This window comes from Syngnathus scovelli, chromosome 18, assembly GCF_024217435.2.
Source record: "Syngnathus scovelli strain Florida chromosome 18, RoL_Ssco_1.2, whole genome shotgun sequence".
Lineage (NCBI taxonomy): Eukaryota > Metazoa > Chordata > Actinopteri > Syngnathiformes > Syngnathidae > Syngnathus > Syngnathus scovelli.
The window spans coordinates 9,390,875-9,410,169 of record NC_090864.1 but is presented as its reverse complement, the minus strand read 5'-3'; the positions used below and the strand labels follow the sequence as shown (position 1 = coordinate 9,410,169).

The window sequence follows — 19,295 nt, the reverse complement described above, 5'->3', positions numbered from 1 at the left end:
CTGATGCTGATGGTTTTATTAGACAAGAATAGAGACATATGCAGTTGTTGGATTATTAGTGGGATAATTTGCAATCCAGGTTTTAATAACGGTAACAATAATAATAATAATTCAACATGATAGCCCTTAAAAAATTAGGCTTTGTGTGTTAGATGACAAAAAACAACTCATACAGTTGATACAGTTTCCTAATGGACGATTAGATCATCTGTTTTGACAAAAACATACGAAATTCCATAAAAAAAGCCTTAGTGTAGCTTGTTAGAAAATATCATCTACATAAATTAAATACTATCATCTTCAATGTTCTTCCTTCCAACCTGAGCTTATTACCACCAGTGGGACGAATACATTCAAATACTCTCCATACTCGTTCACTTTGGCTTATTGGCTTAGTTATTGTGCAAACATTGTTGCATTAAAAAAAAAAAAATACAATAATTGGTAGGAGCAGAAATTTTCTCCTGCGTTAATTGGCATCCAGGAGCATGATGTGCACGAAGAGGCCGGCCGACGAGATCAGGTCGCCATTCTTGTTAAGAAGCGGAACGTGCCTATAACCTGGGGGGATACAAATAGTAATAATAAATAAGCGAAAGTAAGTTTTATCGTGAATTAACTGCACGATAACTAATTTAAACTGCAGCAAAATGTCATTTTGTCCGTTTTATTACATGAAAATATGAAACATTTTCAAAGGTTTTGTGAAATACTATATTTTTGGTTATTTTTGTCCAAATCAAAGAAAAAAACAATTTAACACATAAAGAATATATGGGAGTGTGGATGCGGTATGCTCGTTACCATTCTGCACGCAGGTAAGCGGTAGGCAGTACTGGCCAATGAGGTCGTTAGCCGACGTAGCATCGTAGTCCTCCACAACCACTCGCAAGATGGCCAGCTCAGGAACGTGGATGTCGAACTGGAAGCGCTCGTTCCACATGGGATTAAATCCTACACAATGAAATGAACGTAGCATGGAACACAGGGGCCGCTTCTGTGTGTTTGTGTGTGTGAGCGGGGGTGTATATCAGCTCACCATTATTATCAATGTAGTGCGTCTCCTTGGTGGCGTTGTCAGCCCACACGCCGTAAATCTCTAACCTCACCAGGGGGTCCACGATGGATTTCTGTTTGTCCACGTTGAGCTTGGGTAACTGCTGGGCCGAGATCACCTGCAAGGTATCCCATATTACAACCGTTACTGTGGAAAATGAAACTTTTTAATTGCTTGCATACAAATATACATATGTGTATATAAATATTTTCAAATAAAATATTGTTACATGTTAATGTTACAGAAAAAAAAGTGCTGATTTTTATGCAAAAAATGTTATCCTCTAATTATTACAAATATTGTTACTTTTTTAATATTACAGAAAAAAAGTGCAGATTTTTATGCAAAAAAAAAAAAACCTGAATGATTTTTGTGTGTGTGTTTACAAGCTCACCATGACATGGAGGGTCTTCTTCCTCAGCCAGGGTCCGTGGGAAAGCGAGGTAGGGTCGAACTGAGAGGAGGGGTCTCTTTGGAATTCCGGCTTGAGGATGTAGCCGCTCATGCCGTTGGGTAGGAAGCGGCCCTGATTGATCTGCATCTCCTTGCCGGGTGTCTGGAAGTTGAGCGCCACTGTCAAGACAAAGGTGATGTTATTTTTTTGGTGAGTAGGTGGATGTGTGAAGGGGCAAGACGCACCTATTTGGCAACCAGCATTCCACAAGGGCACCGGGTTGTAGTTGGATGAGTCAGTTCTGGAGCCACCCGGATAGGTCCGGCTCAGCTTGTCAATGTTGTGGTGCATGAAGGCCGTGGCTGAAAGGAAATTTTGTTTCGTTACCATTCCTGTTTTGTGTGTTTGTGCCTGACGCACAAAACAGGAATGGTAAGAGGTCAAATAGGTGACACATTATGAAACTTTTTATGAAACGACACTTTTCACTGGTTTGCATACACACTTTAACAAATTACTCATTAAACGTTTGAAGACATATTTTTGTACAAAAGGTTTTAAAATTAGAACTTTTTTTTGCCTTTCACTAAATTCTTTCTACGAATCTTACAAAAATTGGCACAAATTAGCTTTAGTTAAACTCCCTTCTCATCATTTCTGATAAGCGGCACATCTTTGGACTTTTGGATGTACTTTTTTTTTTTATATGCATTTCAGTTGACTGTGAACTTACGCGAGTTCTCAGCTAAATTGAAGGCTTTGCTTTCCTTGAAGGAGGACATTTCGTTAAAGTCTAACTTGTCCCTGGCGTGTTCAAAACCATTGAAATGGACGCTCTTGCAGTAGACGACCACATCTGACAGCTCCTTCGCCAGTCTGATCTTTGATTTCTGAGGGAAAAGTTGTGACCATACAAAATGTGTAAACAATTAAATAATCATGACATAAAATGGCATATATAATCCAAATGTTTTTCCTCCTTCTAATATTACAAAGTGTTTCTCAAAAAATCACCAATTTTGAAACATTTTAAAAAATTATCTAAAATTCCTACTTTTATCTCCTAATATTACTTTTTTTTTCCAACATACATTTTCCGTGATGACTTACAACGACTTGACAAACCTTTTGAGGCGCCTTTTGTCCATTCTCTTGCTCCGCCGCCTCATCCTCCTCAGACACCGTGCCGTCTGAGATTGTGTTGTTGTTGAACATGGCGTCCAATTTGTTGAGGCACTTTCCCTTGATTAAGAACTTGCCCTTGAGCTCCTGTGAAAGACAAATGGTTAGTCTATAAAAACAGAGGCTCTCAAAGTAGGATACATGAAAGAAATTAGGGAAACATCCTGGTAAGATTATTTATTCTAATAAAGTTCTTCTGCTAACCTCTGGTGAGGGGAAGGTGGTGGGGATAACCTTCCCGAGGGGCTTGTTGACCAAGGCGTCCCCCAGGATGGAGACGATGTAGTGGGCCATGAGTTTCTGCTGGTCAACACTGCAATGGTTCTCCAAGGACAGAATGACGGGGTAGTCCGACGTCTAGGTGCGAAAGCTACGTTAGCGTACTAGCAATGCACTATTAATATAATTTATGTATGAAGGGAAGGCCTGGTACCTTAAAGGCATAGTCTTTGATGACTTTGATTACGTCCCTGAAGAGGATTTTAGAAGTGAGCGTGTATCCGTGGTAGATGATGGGCTCGCCGTTGGGGCCGTCCCAAATGTCCAGTTCCACGCAGCGGCAACTCTTCATCAGAGCTCTGAATAAATAAATAAAGTACTTTAGTAAATGATCGTTCAGTATATTTGTCCATATACTGTATTTTTGGTTTCTTTTACCTAATGTAGGCTTCAGTGCTGCTTGGTCCTTTGAGCTGGTCATGGGTGAGATACGTGTTATGCGAGGAAGATATGTAGTAATGGTTGAGAGGCTGCGTCATGTCCTGGTAGACGTTCTTGTAGGCCGGGTTGAAGATGTCGCTGTCTTCGTGTTGGAGGAACATCTGGAAGCCGTCTTTGGTCATGAGATGATTCTGTTTGGCTGAAGGGACAATGGAAATAAGGAAAATGTTTGACTGGAATTTTCCTGATGCCAACCTACCCGTTTCATCCACCTCGTATTTTTCGATCAGTCGCAGAGCATCCGAGACGGTGGCGTTCTCCCTCTGCTCGTTCAGCAGGAAGTTGAGCAGGTCCCGAGCGCTCATCTGACCATCTGTTTGAGCGTAGTTCTGGTAGATGACGTCTATCTCCTCGCGCTGGGTCAGCAGGTCGTAAAACCTCTTGATCTCAAAGTCTTCCAGGTAGCCCGAGTTGGACTCGTCACATTTCTAGAAGATAATGTGAATTTGCAAGGTGCTCTCTGCCTGACTTCAAATTCTGAAGTGCTACCACCTTAAAAAGTGCTTCGGCGTACGTGTCGTCGACTTCAATGTTGACGTGTCGCAAGAAGCGCTTCAGCTCTTTCAGGTTCATTTTGTTGTCCTCGTTCTTGTCCGCTTTGCGCATGCAGTCGATGATCCAGCTAGCAATCGGATGCAAGGATTTTCTATCAACTTGGAATCTCAAACACCTTAGGATTTTTTTGTCAAGGATACTGCTGGGTCTTCTGTTGCCGGCTGAGGTTGCGCATGTTGTTCAAGACCTTCTCAAAGCTTTTCACCCACTGACTGGCTTCTTCCTTATCGGTAGCCATCAGATCCAGGACTTTCTTGCGGCCCTTGAAGACGATGGAAAAGCAACGTTCTTCCTCGCTCGGGTCGATGTGCTTGTTCAGACCTTCGGACTGGCGGCCATTGCGTACAGAATCGATGTCATCGACTGAGACTGTGTGGAGAAAGACATGGAAAATAGTATTCTTAGCTGCAAAACAATTGTAGACATGTAGAACTGTGGATGCCGGAAAATACACTTATTGATTTCCTACTGGCAAAACAAAACTGAAAAGATTATTGAAGCTACCTTACAGAAACATCAATTTTCAATATGATGCATGCTAAGCTGTCAAGACTAGAAATAAAGATAAGCCTCGTGTCTAACTGAACTGTGGAGTTGACTTCCTTCCTGAAACTGAACGGGGTCTGCAGCGAGTCCACTGCGGTGTGCCAGAAACTGGTGGTCTAGTCTATCAACAGGAAGCAGTGTGTGTTCTCACTGTTTGCACTTTGAAAAAGAAAAGGCATATTTTTGTTCCCCGAGTTTATGTGGAAAAAGGAGAATGTATTGACGGTATACACGAAAGAGTGAATAATTTTAATTTATTTTTCAAATGCATTTATTGATTGTAAATAATTATTTATAGCCAAATGAGTTATTTAAAATGAATTACTTTACTATTTTACTTAACAATTTTATATTTTACCCATTTTTTAAATGCAATGTGGCCCTTGAGTGAAAGAAAATTGCCTGACCTTGTTCATTTGCATTTTTCCTAATGAGCATATTCCACAAGGGTTTACGTAATAACTGTGATTACATTCCCCAATGTGCATTCCGTAAACATGAAAAAAAATATGCCCCAATGGATAATCTTATAAAGCAGCCCCTCGAGGCATCAAATTGTGGTCAAGCCAAGCATTAAAATTCTTGCGCATTCCAGGGGGAAATTGGATTACTTGCCCAATCTGATGGCCTCATTTAAACCGCTCAAATGTAGACAAAAAAATGGACATTACCAGGGATAAAAGACATTTTGTTCCACCCGCAAGAATTTTCTTTTGTGTCTAAAGCAGGGGTCTCGAACTCATTTCCATAATGGGGTTAAAATGAAATGCCTCAACTCGTGTCAACGACTAGAAATGTTGTACAGAATTTCTTAAATTAAATTAGGAAAAAAAAATGGCTTTGCTTCAGTGAGATCAACCCCAAAAAAATGACAATACGGGACTTGACGTATGTGGTTTAATGAAAGTCTTTGTTCTGTGGAGAATCCATGCGGAGGCAACGGGAAAGGTCAAACTTGAAGAGGGGAGGGGGGGGAGGCAACAATGACAAGGTGGTGGTGGTTGGTGAGGGCGCTGTCACCAACCCAAAAACTTGGGCGGTGCTCACACCCTTGAAGGGGAGCGTTTGTGCAATGCTTGGGAATTTGGATGGAAAATTTCCATTTGGAGGCGGGAAATATGCAAGGGAAAGTCAGCAGTGAAATATTTCCTCTGTGCCACGTGAGACACAACCACATTCAAAACAAGCACAACACATGTTTTCACTAGTAAAGTTAGAATTCCCCTGTTTATGAAAAATAACTTTTTTTTACTCACACGTATGCTTGCGTTTGAAGGGCTTGTTGGACTCATGCCACACCGTCTTGCAGTCCTCCTGTAGTCGGTAGAAGCGGGATTTCTGCCAGGAGCGGGACCGAATCTTGGTCAGCATGCCGCCAACTAGCAGAAAGTTTAGATCTGGGTCGCCCTCCAAACCTGGGGAAAAGGAGAAAAAAAATATCTATTATATCCAATATATCAAAGCCGATGAAATTATAGCTCAATATCACTCTTATCCCAATAATTTTTCAAAAGCATCCAGAGCTAATTTCTTTTTTTTTTTAATATTAGAACAACTTGGAAGTCAACCAGCTCTTGTTCCACTGCCTTTCCCACTGTGCATCGTGATCCGGGTAATATGCAGAAGTGAATCATTCCTTGGATTAAAAAAAAAAACCGCTACACAGTCACAAAGCCTCAATTTAGTTCTGCTTTCAGAATGAGCTTTTAATGTGGCATTTGAGATAAGCAGGTCAAAACGCTGATTTCGGTGCTTTTGACAGGGCGTGGGAGACGTCTGCCGAAAATAACTTGAGAGGACGAAACTGTTGCATTTGGGTCATCGGTCATCAGAGAGATGTTAAATTAGAATTGACCACTTGGACCTGGAAGTAAATCCTGTTTAAGAAGGGTAGATGAGTTTAGTCTAACACTGTTCGTTTTTGGGCAGAAACTGCAAGTATTGTCTCATCGAGGGCATGTCAGGACTGCAATGCTGTGCCCAGGAAAAAAGGCGTCAGGGTAGTAGGCAGAGATTTCTGACATTTTTTTCCCCCCACCCAAATAGAGGGCTTTGAGACATCACAAAAATGCTCACATTGCTGCAACGTGCATGTTGGAGGAAATCAAGCATCATTATTGTGTTAACCACAAAAGAGAAAGCTGCATGCATCTTATTAGTGTGATTCATAATTTATAAGAATCATGAGATTTTTTTTCTTTTTAAAGATACCAGTAGGGCTGTCATTATAGATTTAGAATTATTCCAAAATAAGATACAAAATAATTTGCATTATAAAGTATTTTAAAACCCTTTTCCTCCCTGATTATTTTTTAACTAAACAATTATTGAGTGATTTAAAAACAACTAAAAACAGATTTGTTGTCGATGCAATTCGACACCTCTTGATACCAGATGATGAATCACATATTTTCACTTCTGAAGCTTCATTTACAAGTCTTGCTTCTGCATTTATTCCACTCCGAAGCCTTCAAGCTCCAGTGAAGAGGTCTTCTGTGCGCTCAAAGATGGAATGCATAGCTCCAGGCAATCGTGAGGACGCCTTTAAAGATCTCTGGGTCAAAACTCAACCAGAGGTGGGTCTTACTCACCGATCCGTTTTCCATTCTCTTGGGCCAGTTTTTTCACGCGCTGCTGTTGAGCCAGCTCTTCCGACGGACTCCTTAAAGCCTTTTTTTCGCAGCAAGACATCGCACAAGAAAATATTTCTGAGCTGCCGAGATTTAGGAACTGAATCTCGGACAGCAGGGGAGAAAAGGGGCAAAGAGCGCTTCAGCGCTCCGTCACTGGGCGGGTCCGAATTCGCGTCTTATTACCGCTATTTGTGCAACTTTAAAACATGTATAGTGAAAGCGTCCCATAATCGGTGTCCATTTTTGGAAATCCGTTTGTTTATATACTCCACACACGCGCCAGCATGATTGGGGAAGTCTTGTGTCAACTCCGTACAAGATGATAAACAAAAGTGTCATATGACGGTAGTGACCTAAGAGCAGACGATTCACATGCGATGACGAACATTAGACTGAAGAGGTCGAAAAATGGAGCAATACTAAAAAATATAATACATAATGTCGTGCAATGAATGATCAATCAAATTGTGCACTCAATGTCTTCAATGATCTCTAATTTAATTTTTACTCGTAACTTTTGGCATAACTTTGTATTTGGTGGTTTATTATTTGGGTTGTTATGTATCATAAAATGCACATATATTGCAGTATTATATTTATTATAATATAATATGTATATATAGTATATACCATATAATATATATTATATACCAATACCAAAAAGTATTATATATAATACCAAGAGGCACAAATTGATAACCCTCCTTGAGAGTTTTCTATTGGAGCACACGAAAAGGAACTGGGTTGTAAATTTGTCATCCAACTCACTGTGTTTCCCTGCAGCACCATTGGCCTCCATATTCCGCTTTGAGTCTGAGTGTGTGCTAGGGGCCAAAGGTCCTCCGCTCGGTCCTCCTCCTCCTTCGTAATCCCGACCGTAAAACGTATATGTTGTTCAAATGGAATTTCCCCCTACCTTGCCTCTCCACTCTCTGAGCCGCAGTGTGTAGCTACCAACAGTTGACTCTATATGAGCCGGTTCAGTCCACACCCACTACTGCCATGCCGGTCTGACAAGTACTTTCATGCATGCGGGAATGAAGGCTTTGGAATTCAACCCATTGTAACATGCAACAAATGCAATGCAAAATATGTTTTCACTTTGCGCTGTCAATGTCGTGTAAGGAGGCCTTCAAAGTCATGCGTGATTTGAGAAGTTTCTGTTAAGCTCCTGTTTTCTCTTCACTCAGTTTCTTTGCGGTGTTGTGCAATATGCTTTTTTTTAGAAAGGGTGGGGTATGGGCAAAGCGATTTTAAAAGCCATGTAGAAAATTATTTGGAATGCTTCCGCCACTTCCAGGGATCTGCCCTCGAACTGATGAATGACAATGAAGTGCTGGCTCATTGAGTGAAAATACAATCCAGTCGTAGTTTGGTCCCCTTTGTGAGTAGTGGAACATTTGCATTAGAAAAACCTAACCCTAATTTAAAAAAAAAAAAAGTAACTGGATTTAAAAACGGATGTCAAGTGTAAAATTCTTGATTGGGGTGTGTTGACAAAAAGCATTCCACGGACAAATTAAAAAGCTACCGGTTTTAAATACCAAAAAGGGCCTTACTACGTACAGTAAGTCTTCTGTAATACCAAAAATGCAGACATGTATTGGTGCTAATCAGAAATAAAATGGTGAAATCAATTGTTTTTAGAGTCAACAGGTTTAAAAGGTGTGCACCTGTTATCTGTCCCCATGCCAACACTTAAATCACAGTCAATAATGAGTCAAGGTATAATACTCTTAAGGGAGAAGCATTTTTTTTGAGAGATTGACAGTCACATATCAGCAACATGTCATCCGTGTCTACACACAAGGTCGTGACATGTTTTTGGACATGTAACATGGGTTTCATCACGTTGAGATTGAGTGTTAAGCTTCATTATCCAACTAGAGTTGCTGCACCCACTCTGACTTATAAAACAAAACATCTGACCAGACAATTATCTATAAAAATATATAAGATGATTCAATTAGGCCCTTTTTTTTTCCCATGGCTATTGAATGAGCTCTCGCTATAATGGTCGCATTTGATGTGAACGGCACGTCAGCAGTCGACAAACAGGGGCCTCTTGTGCCTGATTGGATTGTTACATTATAAAGAGCCACACACATGCCTCTTTGTGCGCCTTTATTATTAGAGTAAGCCGACAGCCTGCTGTCTGATCGAGTCTCTCGCCGGCCGCCGGGTTGTGTAAACACAAAAAAAGTTACAAAGCGACTGTTTTGTTATAGTTGACCAACCCGGCAATTTGAGAGAGCTGCTCAGAGGTTCATGGCAAAGAAATCGAACGCCACACCTTGTGTAACAGTCCAAGCAGGTTTATTTGCTAATGTGGTGTTGTGTGTTGATAGCTGCAGGCAATAAAGGAATCTTCTTTTTTTATTTTTATTTATTTTTTATAAAAACGACTTGACACTCATTTGATTGCACTTTACATTTTTACATAAGAATAGTTGTGTTCAGTAGTAAAATCAGTTAAGAGAATTCCCCCCAAAATTTCAAATTCAAATAGCTCACTTCACATAGGCACGTGCAGAGGTCACGAGGTCATCACTGTCACAGGAGAGAGGAGCAGATCTCAGCCAAATTTGGGCGAGAGGTGGTGCACCCTCAATTGGTTGTTACCAATAGCATGAATTTTGAGATTTGACCAAAAGTGTTCCCCAGTTTGTGCATACCCAACCCCTTCTACATAAAAACAAAAATAAGATCAATGCTTTCATACATTGCTCCTTCACACATTTGCCTATTCATTGCAATTTGTGTATTTCTATTTGCATGACACAACTTTGTATCATGCAAAAAGAAATACAAAAAAAACAGAAATAATATTTTACCGAGAAAACAGTCATTTCTGGTGATATGCTGCCCTCCTGTGGTTAAAAGTAATAGTGCTATTCAAACCTTTTAGTTTAGTCATCTGTTTTGTCCTCCAAATGAAAGAAACAAAAGTGTCCTATATGTAAGTTAAAATGATTTTTTTAAGCCATGTCACTCCTCACTAAATGGGCTCGAAGCTGCCTTATTTTCGGGTCCTCACAGCGTTGCTAGGCAACGACCTGTACACAAAATGACAGACGGTCATTTACGTCTACAAAGTTAAGAGTTATGCTTATATTTAAAAACTCAAAACCAGACAAAAACACAATGCATATTCATTTATTTGATAAAAGTTGTGTGGTTTGTTTTTTGCGTCTTTTGGGACAGATTTGTGAAGAAAAATGGCAATGAATAGCTGCCGTCGTTGGTTTCCACGACGACAGTTGTGACGTCACAAAACCAACACTCCAAACTACTAAGTACCTGTACATTCTTTTGAGTGTAAAATTTTATTTTTTAAATGTGTTTCTAAATCAATCTAGCAAATGTAGGACATCAAGATTCTAACACTGACGTTTGGTTCCTAGATCAACTTTTTCCAAGCTAGTCATGCTGCAGGAGCAACAAGAGCTGAAACCGTCTCGGTCTGATCCTCCTGTGGACATTCACACACCTGCTTCTGCAAAATCACAGGTAAGTAACCTACATTGGTTCTTAAACTGGTTTCCCTGGACCCTCATAGATCTGTCTAACATTGCTTATGGGTTCTGTAAATGATTTGCAATAATTAGTCAAATACTTTGTCTCATAAGATTTGAGAAATCACTCTTGCAGATGCCACACATGCACATCCATAATGTATTTTGTTTATAAGGACATTTCTCACGTGTTGGCCAGCACCTTTAAGGAACTTTACACCAACGTGACACCATGCAACCTTATAAAGGCAAAAGGGAGGAGCAGCTATCATGACAAATATGTTGAAGAGCTCAAACGGGTAAATTTGACCGTGTGAAGAGAACATCGCAAGATGCTTGGCTACTAACAACATCTCTCAAAAGGTTCGGGCTGAATATAACCAGCGGATAAAAGAAGCAGATATGCTGGAGAGCCACATCATCCAGGCCAGAGCTCGGGCGGCTGGCACGGAGCAACGGACCACGGAACGGATGAAGGAGGACTTCATGGATGTGCCTGATCTTCAGGGCCTCCCTCCAGGTGACAAAAATATCCGCTCTAACCAAAAATCACATGATTATCGAAACTGACATCTCATTTTTGTCTCTTGCAGTCAAGTCAGCTTTTATCTGGCACGTTGATGAAGGTCTTCTTCAAGTAAATGACTTGATTTCACCATTGGACTATATAAAGCCGCAAAAAATACAAATGAAGGCTCCAGCAATTGGTACTTTTTCCTCTCTTGTCATTTTTTGGATTTTCTTTTTTATCCTTAACTCACATTTGATCTCATTCCTCATTCAGTAAAACCAGATCTTACCAGACCAACCATTGCCTACACCATGCACGTGGCTAAAGAGGTGCACGACAACACGCTATGGAGAATGAGGAACGAGTCTGAGTGCAGCCAAACTCTGGAGTGCAGCTCACTGGTCCTAAAGAGCAAGAAGTCACCCACTGAGGTTTGCAGTCATCTCTTTAAGCTACATCCTAAAAATATAACTAAATGAGTCTTTCTTAATTAAGAAGATACAAACCAGACCCTCGCCCAAGTGGAAGGATGAGCCGAGCGCAACGGATCAAGCGGAGGGCAACAGTAAACTCCAGAGGATGAAGGAACGGCAACGCATTCTCCAAAATCCACGCTTCCTGCCTCCGAAAGATCACCAGGGTGCCGCTTCCCTCATCCGCCCTCGGATGGTGAAGAAGGACGACGGCATGGAAAGGTACATTCGATTTTGAATGGGTCGGGTATGACTTTGTTTTACTGTCGAGTGTAGCTCATAAATATTCTTCAAGCTGCTCTTATGAAAATAACATTGCTGTATTATTTGTCATTGTAAGCGCCGAAGAAAGTCCAGTTGAGGTCTTCCTGGCCATACCACCTGTTGTGCTCTTCACAGTCTACAATGTGGGACAGGTGTATGAGGTATGTATGCCTCGTTGTCGGCGCTGAAAATTCCAGTGTTTTCTAAGGTGATCCTCAACCCATCTTCTTCCCGTCTTAGACAACACTGGAGTTAAAAAATGTGAGCTTTTCCAGCCGCGACATTCGAGTGCTCCCGGCGAGCAGTTCTTACTTCACTATTGGTCTAGGTGAGCACTATTTTATTTTATTTTATTTTATTTTATTTTATTTTATTTTATTTTATTTTATTTTATTTTATTTTATTTTAAATCCAGTTCCTAGGTGTCAAGACACATTTTTGAGCAGCTTATAAAAAGATGTGCGGCGTGAATTTTGAATTCTTTTTTCTAGGGAGATTTCCTGGCAAAGGCGGTGTTGTCGCTCCAGGCATGAGTTGTAAGTTCACGGTGCGCTTCGCTCCAGACTCCCTTGCCGACTATGAGGACCACTTAGTGGTGGAAAGTCAGGGCGAGCATATCCTCGTGGTCCCTATCAAGGCGCAGAGGCCACCTCCTGTTCTGACCTGTAAGTCTTCCATGACATCAAAACAGGACAGGAAGTCCTTGAGTTGATATCTTGATGATTTTTAATTTTTTCAGTGCCGAACGTTCTGGACTGTGGTTATTGTCTCATCGGGGGAGTGAGATGCGTTGATTTTCTTTGTCAGAACATCGGTCTCAGTGCCGGAACCTTCTGTATTGTCCCAAAGAATCAGTGGCCAATCACTGATCCCAGGGTGACAAAAACTTACCTCAATGATGGGTTGATTTATTTTATCATTCTTAAAATACTTTTTTTATTCTATCCAGTCGGTGGTTACAAGTTGTTACTCAGACCAGCCTCCCTTTGCCGTCAGCCCATCTTTCTTTTCTCTGCAGCCTGGTGAGACCATTGTAGTCGAGGTGAGGTTGATTTAAAAAATATTCCACAGTTGATCATACAATTTTTATTTATTGATGATGATTCCAGCCCTGATAGTTTTGTATGACTTTTGTGGCAGGCTCTTTTCTTTCCCACCACCACCGAACGCATCTGCCGGACTTTCACAATCGCGTGCGACAATTGCCAAGTGAAAGACCTTTGCGTTCAAGGTGACACCACTTTACCCCCCCTCATCTTAAAAACGAGACTCACATTCACTTTTCTGCTTTTAGGCGAAGGCCAATTGATCGCTCTTGAGCTGTTGTCCGTTTCTGGCAAGGAGCTGCCTCTTATTTTAGGGGAGGTGCACGACATCACCGCAGACTACTTTGTCCGATTCGAACCGGGCAACCCTCACACGGTTCATCAGAAGACGATAGTCATCAGAAATAATGTGTATGTATTTTGCATTATTTTAATGTGTCATAAAATATTACAATGTACTGTTATCTTTATTGAAGCCATTTGGAGCTGGCTTTTCACTGGCAGATCATGAAGCCCAACCTCCTTCCGCTCCTTCCCTGTGAACTCCCCGAGCCCTTATCCATCCAGTACCAACCTGACAGAGATGATATTTTCCAAGTCAACCCGGCCTTGGGAATTCTGGCCCCCTGCCAGGATCGAGAGTTCACCATCTCCTTCTTTCCCAAGGAGGTAAGAAGAATACACTCAATTTTCAAAGCCCTCTCGTGTATGAGAACTTTTGAGAACCTAGAAAATTACTAAATGGAAAAACATTTTTTTATTTCTTGTTAAAGATGCAGGATTACCACAGCGTGTGCCATTTAGTCCTGAGCGACATCCCCCAGCTGCCCACGGAGACCAACGGCGAGAGGTAACATGATGTAAATCAAAAATTCACCTGAATAATCATTTTTCATTTTCTAGCAGGTCCAGCATCCTGCAGCCCGTCCGCGTCGGCTCCAAGGTGAGCGACACCACCGTCATGGAAATTGAAGTCAAGGGTTCGACGGAGCCTTTCAACATCCTGCTGGTGCCCTACGCCCTCATCATCCCCGGGGAAATTTTTATTTCCACCACCACCCGGCGACATTTTAAGGTGCTTTGCTAAAACCTGATGTACAATATTTTGTTTTTAATGATAATTATGTTGCTGCCAGATGTGGAATAACAGCAAAACACCTGTCTCCTTCCAATGGGACCCGGTGAGCAGTACTTGTCACAAAATAGAAGTGGAGCCTGCTACTGGAAAAATTGGTATTTTGTTTTTTTTTCTGTATAAATGACACTGTGCCAAAAAAACAACACTGTCCTCCTTTCCCCTACAGATGAGAAAAAGTGTTTTGCTTTTGAACTGGTTGTAACCGGAGGCAAACCGGAGAAGGTGGTGACCAGTCTGCTCTGCCACATCGAGCACCGTTCCGAACCCGTCACCTTGGTGGTGGAGGTCACCTTCAAGGTAAGCAGGACTTTTCATAGCTATCCATCTAAGTGACAGTCTCTTACAATATTATTTTACAAGGGTCCCAGTGTGAGCATCAGCGTACCCAGCGTGGACTTTGGTCTCATGAGACTCGGGGACCAGAGCCAGAAGACGCTATACCTCGACAACGTCACGCACCTGGATGCTTCTTGGACGCTAAAGGAGGTGCATAAGAGTCAAGATGACGGACAAGATCAGCAGGTGGGATGCATTCAGTTTTGGTGACAACACACTTGTTATCAACTGACTCACATTAACGTGTGTGTGTAGCTGATTATCGAGCCATGCAGTGGGGTGCTCCCCCCTTTGACCGGCTGCAGTGTGGAGATCCACTTCAGGCCGGAGTTCTGCCAAGAATTTGAAACGGAACTGGAGCTGTCAGTAGAGGATGGAACAGGATGGTAGGGAAAATGTTTATATATCTCAAGATTATGTTTTATTATAATTATTATTATTAATATTATTATATCACACAACAATTTGCGCTGCTTTAAGAATTTTTATTTATTTATTTATTTATTTTTTCGAATTTACTTCTCTTTTCCACTCAAATTACTTGCCATTGTTGAAAAAAAAAAAAACTTTTGTATGATGTCTGTGTGCTCCGCAGTCACCTACTCGTGCGTGCAGATGTGCAGTCTCCTCAGCTGTGTCTACTAAATTGCGAGCTTCTCCTCTCTGAACTCTACATGGGAGTCGCTGCAGAAGGGACCGTCACTATCTTCAACCAGACGCTCTTGCAATCCAATTTCTGCTGGGTGGTGCGTGTCCTACAAAAAAAAAAAAATATTGAAGCTTTGAAGAAACTATTTTTATACAATCAATTAAAAAGTACATTTAATGTGCCTTTAAGATTGTGTTCTTGAAGTTTTCTGTACTTCTATTTTCTTCAGGAAGAGCTAAAGGGTCAGCAAGCATCTTTTTGTTCAGCAACCTTTGAACCCCTGTCAGGCACTTTAGGACCAAACGCCAGCTTGGATATCACAGTTTCCTTCATATCCCAAACAGATGTAAGACTCTTAAACACATCAAGCTATTTTTGTTGATTAACTTAATTTTTTTTCTTCTCATCACAGTCTGCTCTGAATGATGTCATCGCACTCTGCGAGGTGGAGGGCATGACCTCGCCTCTTGTTCTTAGCATCCTGGCGCCCACTACTCAAAGACTCAGAGTGTCCTACTCACTCCCTGACACCAGGTGGGATTTTTTTTTTCTTTTTTATCATCATCATGAGGTCATCGCCGCTCTTCCTGTTTGTCAATAGTCCCGTTCCAGACAACAAGGAGCAAGCGGAGTTGATGATCGATTTTGGTGACGTACTGCTGGCGCAACCTGTCACCAAGCAGCTGCTTATGACCAATCACACGGCCATCACGGCATCTTTCACCATCCAGGCGGAATATTTCACCTGTGACGTGGAAAAGCCCAGCAACCAATCAAAGAAAAGGTCTGAATATTCATCTATCATTTCTCTTAATAGCTAACCCAAAAAGATACTTTTGTCATGAAGATCCCATTACATGAAGAAGCCGCTTCACTCCGTCCAAGCCAAGAAATTAGAGGAGCAATCACACAAGGGTATGCATGACTTCTCAAAGTTATATTTTAAATATGAGGATAGAAGAGCGACAAATGCAATTTTAATATCCAGACTTTGTGAGCAACTTGCTGGCTAACAGAAAAGGTGCAGCCTTCTTCATCGTGCCAAGTGCCGGAACGCTGGAACCCTTTGAGACCCAAACTGTGGACGTGACCGCCTACAGCGACATGTGGGGGGACTACAAAGATAATCTCATATGCAATGTAGGTAGATGGATGAAGATGAATCAGTCCAACTCACAAATATAAGTCAAATCTACTCTCAATTTCGACTGAGCCATTATTTTTATTTTTAGGTGGGGGCCCTTGAGCCCACCCACCTCCCGATGCAGATGCTAGTGAAAGGCTGTCCGCTCTACTTCCAAATCATAGGCCCGCGTCCCGAAGACCAGTTCCAGGGACCCAATGTCCAGTAAGTGCTACAATCCACTCATTGGGTTGATTAAGCAGGTTTGTCAATATTGGTCACATCTTTAGGTTTGGTACTCGTTTATCTGGAGGTGAAACTATTTTCCGTTCTCTTCGCATCAACAATCCCACCTTGTTTGGTAAGTAGCGCTTTTGTCTTTCTTATAATATTATTCATTATTTATTTATTTTTAGCTATCTATTTAATTTGTATTTTTTAATTTTTTTTTAATAAAACTAACAAATCTTTTTTGGACAGATATCCGTCTGGACTGGGAGATGTACAACATCGTTCCGAACGACCGCAAACTGGTGGACGTCGTGATGTCGTACGGGGAAAGCTTCCCTCTCAAGGAGTCCGACGACAACCCCAAGGGAGCGTCGAAGCCTTCTAACGGCGAGGCCGTCTGGAAAAGGACTCACATGTTAAGCTCGGAGGCTTCGTGCTGCAGCTCTGCTGTGAGCATACACGGATAAATTGTTGGACATTGATAGCGACATTTTTTTTTTCCCTCACAACTCTCTAAACACAAAGCCAGCTAAAATTTCATATAAGGTGATGGAATTAGCTAAAATATATTTTATTGTGATTTCAGGGCTCGGAACAAGAAGAAACAACCAAAGATGAAAACAACAAACTATGTTATCCACAAAAAAAAATGCTGTCTGTCCACATTCGATCCCATGTGGGAGACAAGTCGAACGAACCCTACTGTGTCACTCCGCAGCAAATCGTACGCCCAGCACAATTTAAACCGCTTTGCTTGTGTTATTAGAAATCAATATTAAATATTGTGCCTACCAGATCATCCCGGCACAAGGGAGCAACACCGTGAATGCGTCTTTCACCCCGCTCACCCTGAGCAAAACATCTACCCAGTCCACATGCATAGGCTTGGGTCTGGGCTTCATTAGTCTGGACTCCGAGGTAAGACGCAAAATAGTCCACCCATTTTGTTTTTTCACCCTGTCTAGATATTTGTTTTTGTTCCAGGAGGCTATCTGTGTGCCGGGTAAGGTGACACGACTCCATGGTTTGGATCTGGAGCCCATTAGAGTGGACCTCCTGGCGGTGATCAAGCCTGCAGTGTAAGCAATGGGAACATGGCTATTCTTAGAACATGTGCTTCGCTAGAAAATCAATGAGTTGTTTTTATTTGGTCTGCAGGCTCTTAGTGCAGATGGAAGATGACAATAAAGTTTTGGGATTTCACACATCAGCTGGTGATTTAGTGAATACAGAGGGAGAGCAGGTTAGTCCAGCGCTGATACAAGCATCAGTCAATGAATCCACCATCAATAATTTTCTGGAAATTTTCTAGGTGTTCCTGGAGGAATTTGACAACGTGCAGAGCTTCCTGCTAAGGAACCCCACTGAGATGGGCCTGGTCTTTCGACTCATAGCTCAGCCGCCGTTTTCATTGTACAAGGAGCCGACTCAGTCAGGGTCCAACGCCTACTGCAGATGGACGGCCGCTGACCCCCAGACGTTGATTCTGCGTTCCCAAAATAGCATGCTGGTACAACCAACTACTTGGGGATGGATAACTGATGTTGCGAAATAGTGCTGTAAATCAAATTGAAATTAAACATACACAGGTGAGGGTGGCCTTCTGCTGCTCGCCGTCACTTTTAGAGCTCATCGAGCATCCCATAGACGGCGTGACGCTCCTCACCAGTGACGATGGATGCAAGCAGCTGAAGATCGAGCAGGATCTCATCATTCACTACAACAACAACAGCCAGCAGGTTAGCAGGGCGTCATCTCAATGGCACAAAGTTCTTCTTCAGGAAGATCCTGTGAATATCATCGTTCTGTTTCAGACGGTGCCGCTGTGTGCCCACGTGGAGCTCGCCACGCTAAGCTTGTCCACCGATCACATCAATTTCGGACTCTGCTACTTGGGGCAGATGCAGGAGAAAGAAGTCAAGCTCTATAGTATCGGCTCTCGAACTCACTGGTCATTGATTATAGGTAAAAATTCAAACTTTCATTCCGTGCAGCGTTAGCAAATCTAGCAGCAGTTTGGCAGATGGGGATCAATTTTTTGTGTCCCATTATTTTTGTTTCTTCTTGAAAACCTACAGAGTCGAGTGAGGACATTTCTAATGTCTTTAGCGTGACGCCCACCTCCGGGCTTCTCCGCTCCAAGGACCACCAACTGCTTCATGACCACTACCAACGTTTGGAGATCAGCTTCACCGCCAGGTAGTAAAGTACGACACTGAGAGGCGACTTTATTTAGGACTTCATTTTATGTGTGTGTGTTGCAGTGAAGTGAAGCAGTACAAGGCCACAGTGGTGATCACCTCTATGCTGGAGAAGTATCCGCTTATCCTGGAGCTCCAAGGCACAGGATCCCGACAGATGTAGTTGAAAATGGCCTTTTTACCCCCCTCAGCTATTCAAATTTATTTTTGTATGACATGAATGTTGAAATGTTATTTTAAAATAACGCCTTTACAGTTGTTGTGTTCAATGTTATGCAATTGGTACCTTTTTTGTAAATATGCAAAGCACAAAGACGTTTGTAATTTTCAAAAATGTCAATGTGAAAGAAATTAATGTTTCATAATGAATGCTTGTCAGTCCAGCTCCATTCATCTACGCTATAACAAAACATGATGGTAGATCATCTGGCACACAGATAAGCAGCATCCCAAAAAAAAAAACTCCTTCAAAAAAAAATCCACTGAGGGATGCAAATATCCAATTGATATTCTTTGCACTCTTGCAGCCTTACACACACGCACAGCAAGGGCATGTTTGATCACAATGAAACACTGCTGCGTGCAACCCAATGTGAAGGTCAATGGAGTCTTTGTCAGTATTGTCCTCTGCTATGTAGTCGACCGTTGCCCCTTGTTGTGTGCTTTGGGCCCATTCCAAGGCAACATACACAGGCTATTTTGTTTTTCTACCTGACTCTTC

The 19,295-nt window shown here is 41.9% G+C and overlaps 2 protein-coding genes across 11 annotated transcripts; one reads left to right on the top strand and one right to left on the bottom strand.

Moving 5' to 3' along the window:
• Positions 1–4: 4 nt before the first annotated feature.
• On the bottom strand, positions 5–8,065 carry plcd1a (phospholipase C, delta 1a). Of its 2 annotated transcripts, none has more exons than XM_049749490.2 (15): positions 7,856–8,065; positions 5,711–5,869; positions 4,049–4,277; positions 3,846–3,975; positions 3,553–3,781; positions 3,291–3,492; positions 3,067–3,211; positions 2,838–2,990; positions 2,577–2,720; positions 2,185–2,341; positions 1,697–1,813; positions 1,452–1,630; positions 1,040–1,175; positions 805–954; positions 5–561 (listed from the first exon to the last, which is right to left on the bottom strand). In XM_049749490.2, exons 1-15 carry the CDS (start codon positions 7,884–7,886, stop codon positions 470–472), a joined length of 2,253 nt encoding a protein of 750 aa, XP_049605447.1. In that variant the 5' UTR covers positions 7,887–8,065; the 3' UTR covers positions 5–469. The 2 variants fall into 2 exon arrangements, with proteins under 2 accessions (XP_049605447.1, XP_049605446.1); XM_049749489.2 differs by lacking the exon at positions 7,856–8,065 and adding an exon at positions 7,046–7,405.
• dlec1 (DLEC1 cilia and flagella associated protein) lies at positions 6,559–18,943 on the top strand. Of its 9 annotated transcripts, none has more exons than XM_049749477.2 (40): positions 6,559–7,030; positions 10,292–10,383; positions 10,492–10,597; positions 10,779–10,901; positions 10,966–11,122; positions 11,196–11,309; positions 11,387–11,544; positions 11,609–11,808; positions 11,927–12,011; positions 12,091–12,178; positions 12,342–12,515; positions 12,590–12,726; positions 12,800–12,892; positions 12,991–13,081; positions 13,145–13,307; positions 13,373–13,565; positions 13,670–13,746; positions 13,800–13,971; positions 14,033–14,129; positions 14,201–14,331; positions 14,395–14,556; positions 14,626–14,756; positions 14,966–15,116; positions 15,249–15,365; positions 15,432–15,553; positions 15,621–15,803; positions 15,867–15,934; positions 16,008–16,159; positions 16,252–16,367; positions 16,433–16,503; positions 16,623–16,822; positions 16,960–17,097; positions 17,169–17,291; positions 17,358–17,452; positions 17,532–17,616; positions 17,686–17,883; positions 17,963–18,112; positions 18,188–18,338; positions 18,452–18,572; positions 18,638–18,943. In XM_049749477.2, the coding sequence occupies exons 3-40, from the start codon at positions 10,514–10,516 to the stop codon at positions 18,735–18,737; spliced, it is 4,971 nt and encodes a 1,656-aa protein (XP_049605434.1). In that variant the 5' UTR covers positions 6,559–7,030; positions 10,292–10,383; positions 10,492–10,513; the 3' UTR covers positions 18,738–18,943. The 9 variants fall into 9 exon arrangements, with proteins under 9 accessions (XP_049605434.1, XP_049605436.1, XP_049605435.1 ...); XM_049749479.2 differs by having other exon boundaries at positions 10,292–10,389; XM_049749478.2 differs by having other exon boundaries at positions 10,292–10,405.
• Positions 18,944–19,295: the final 352 nt, after the last annotated feature.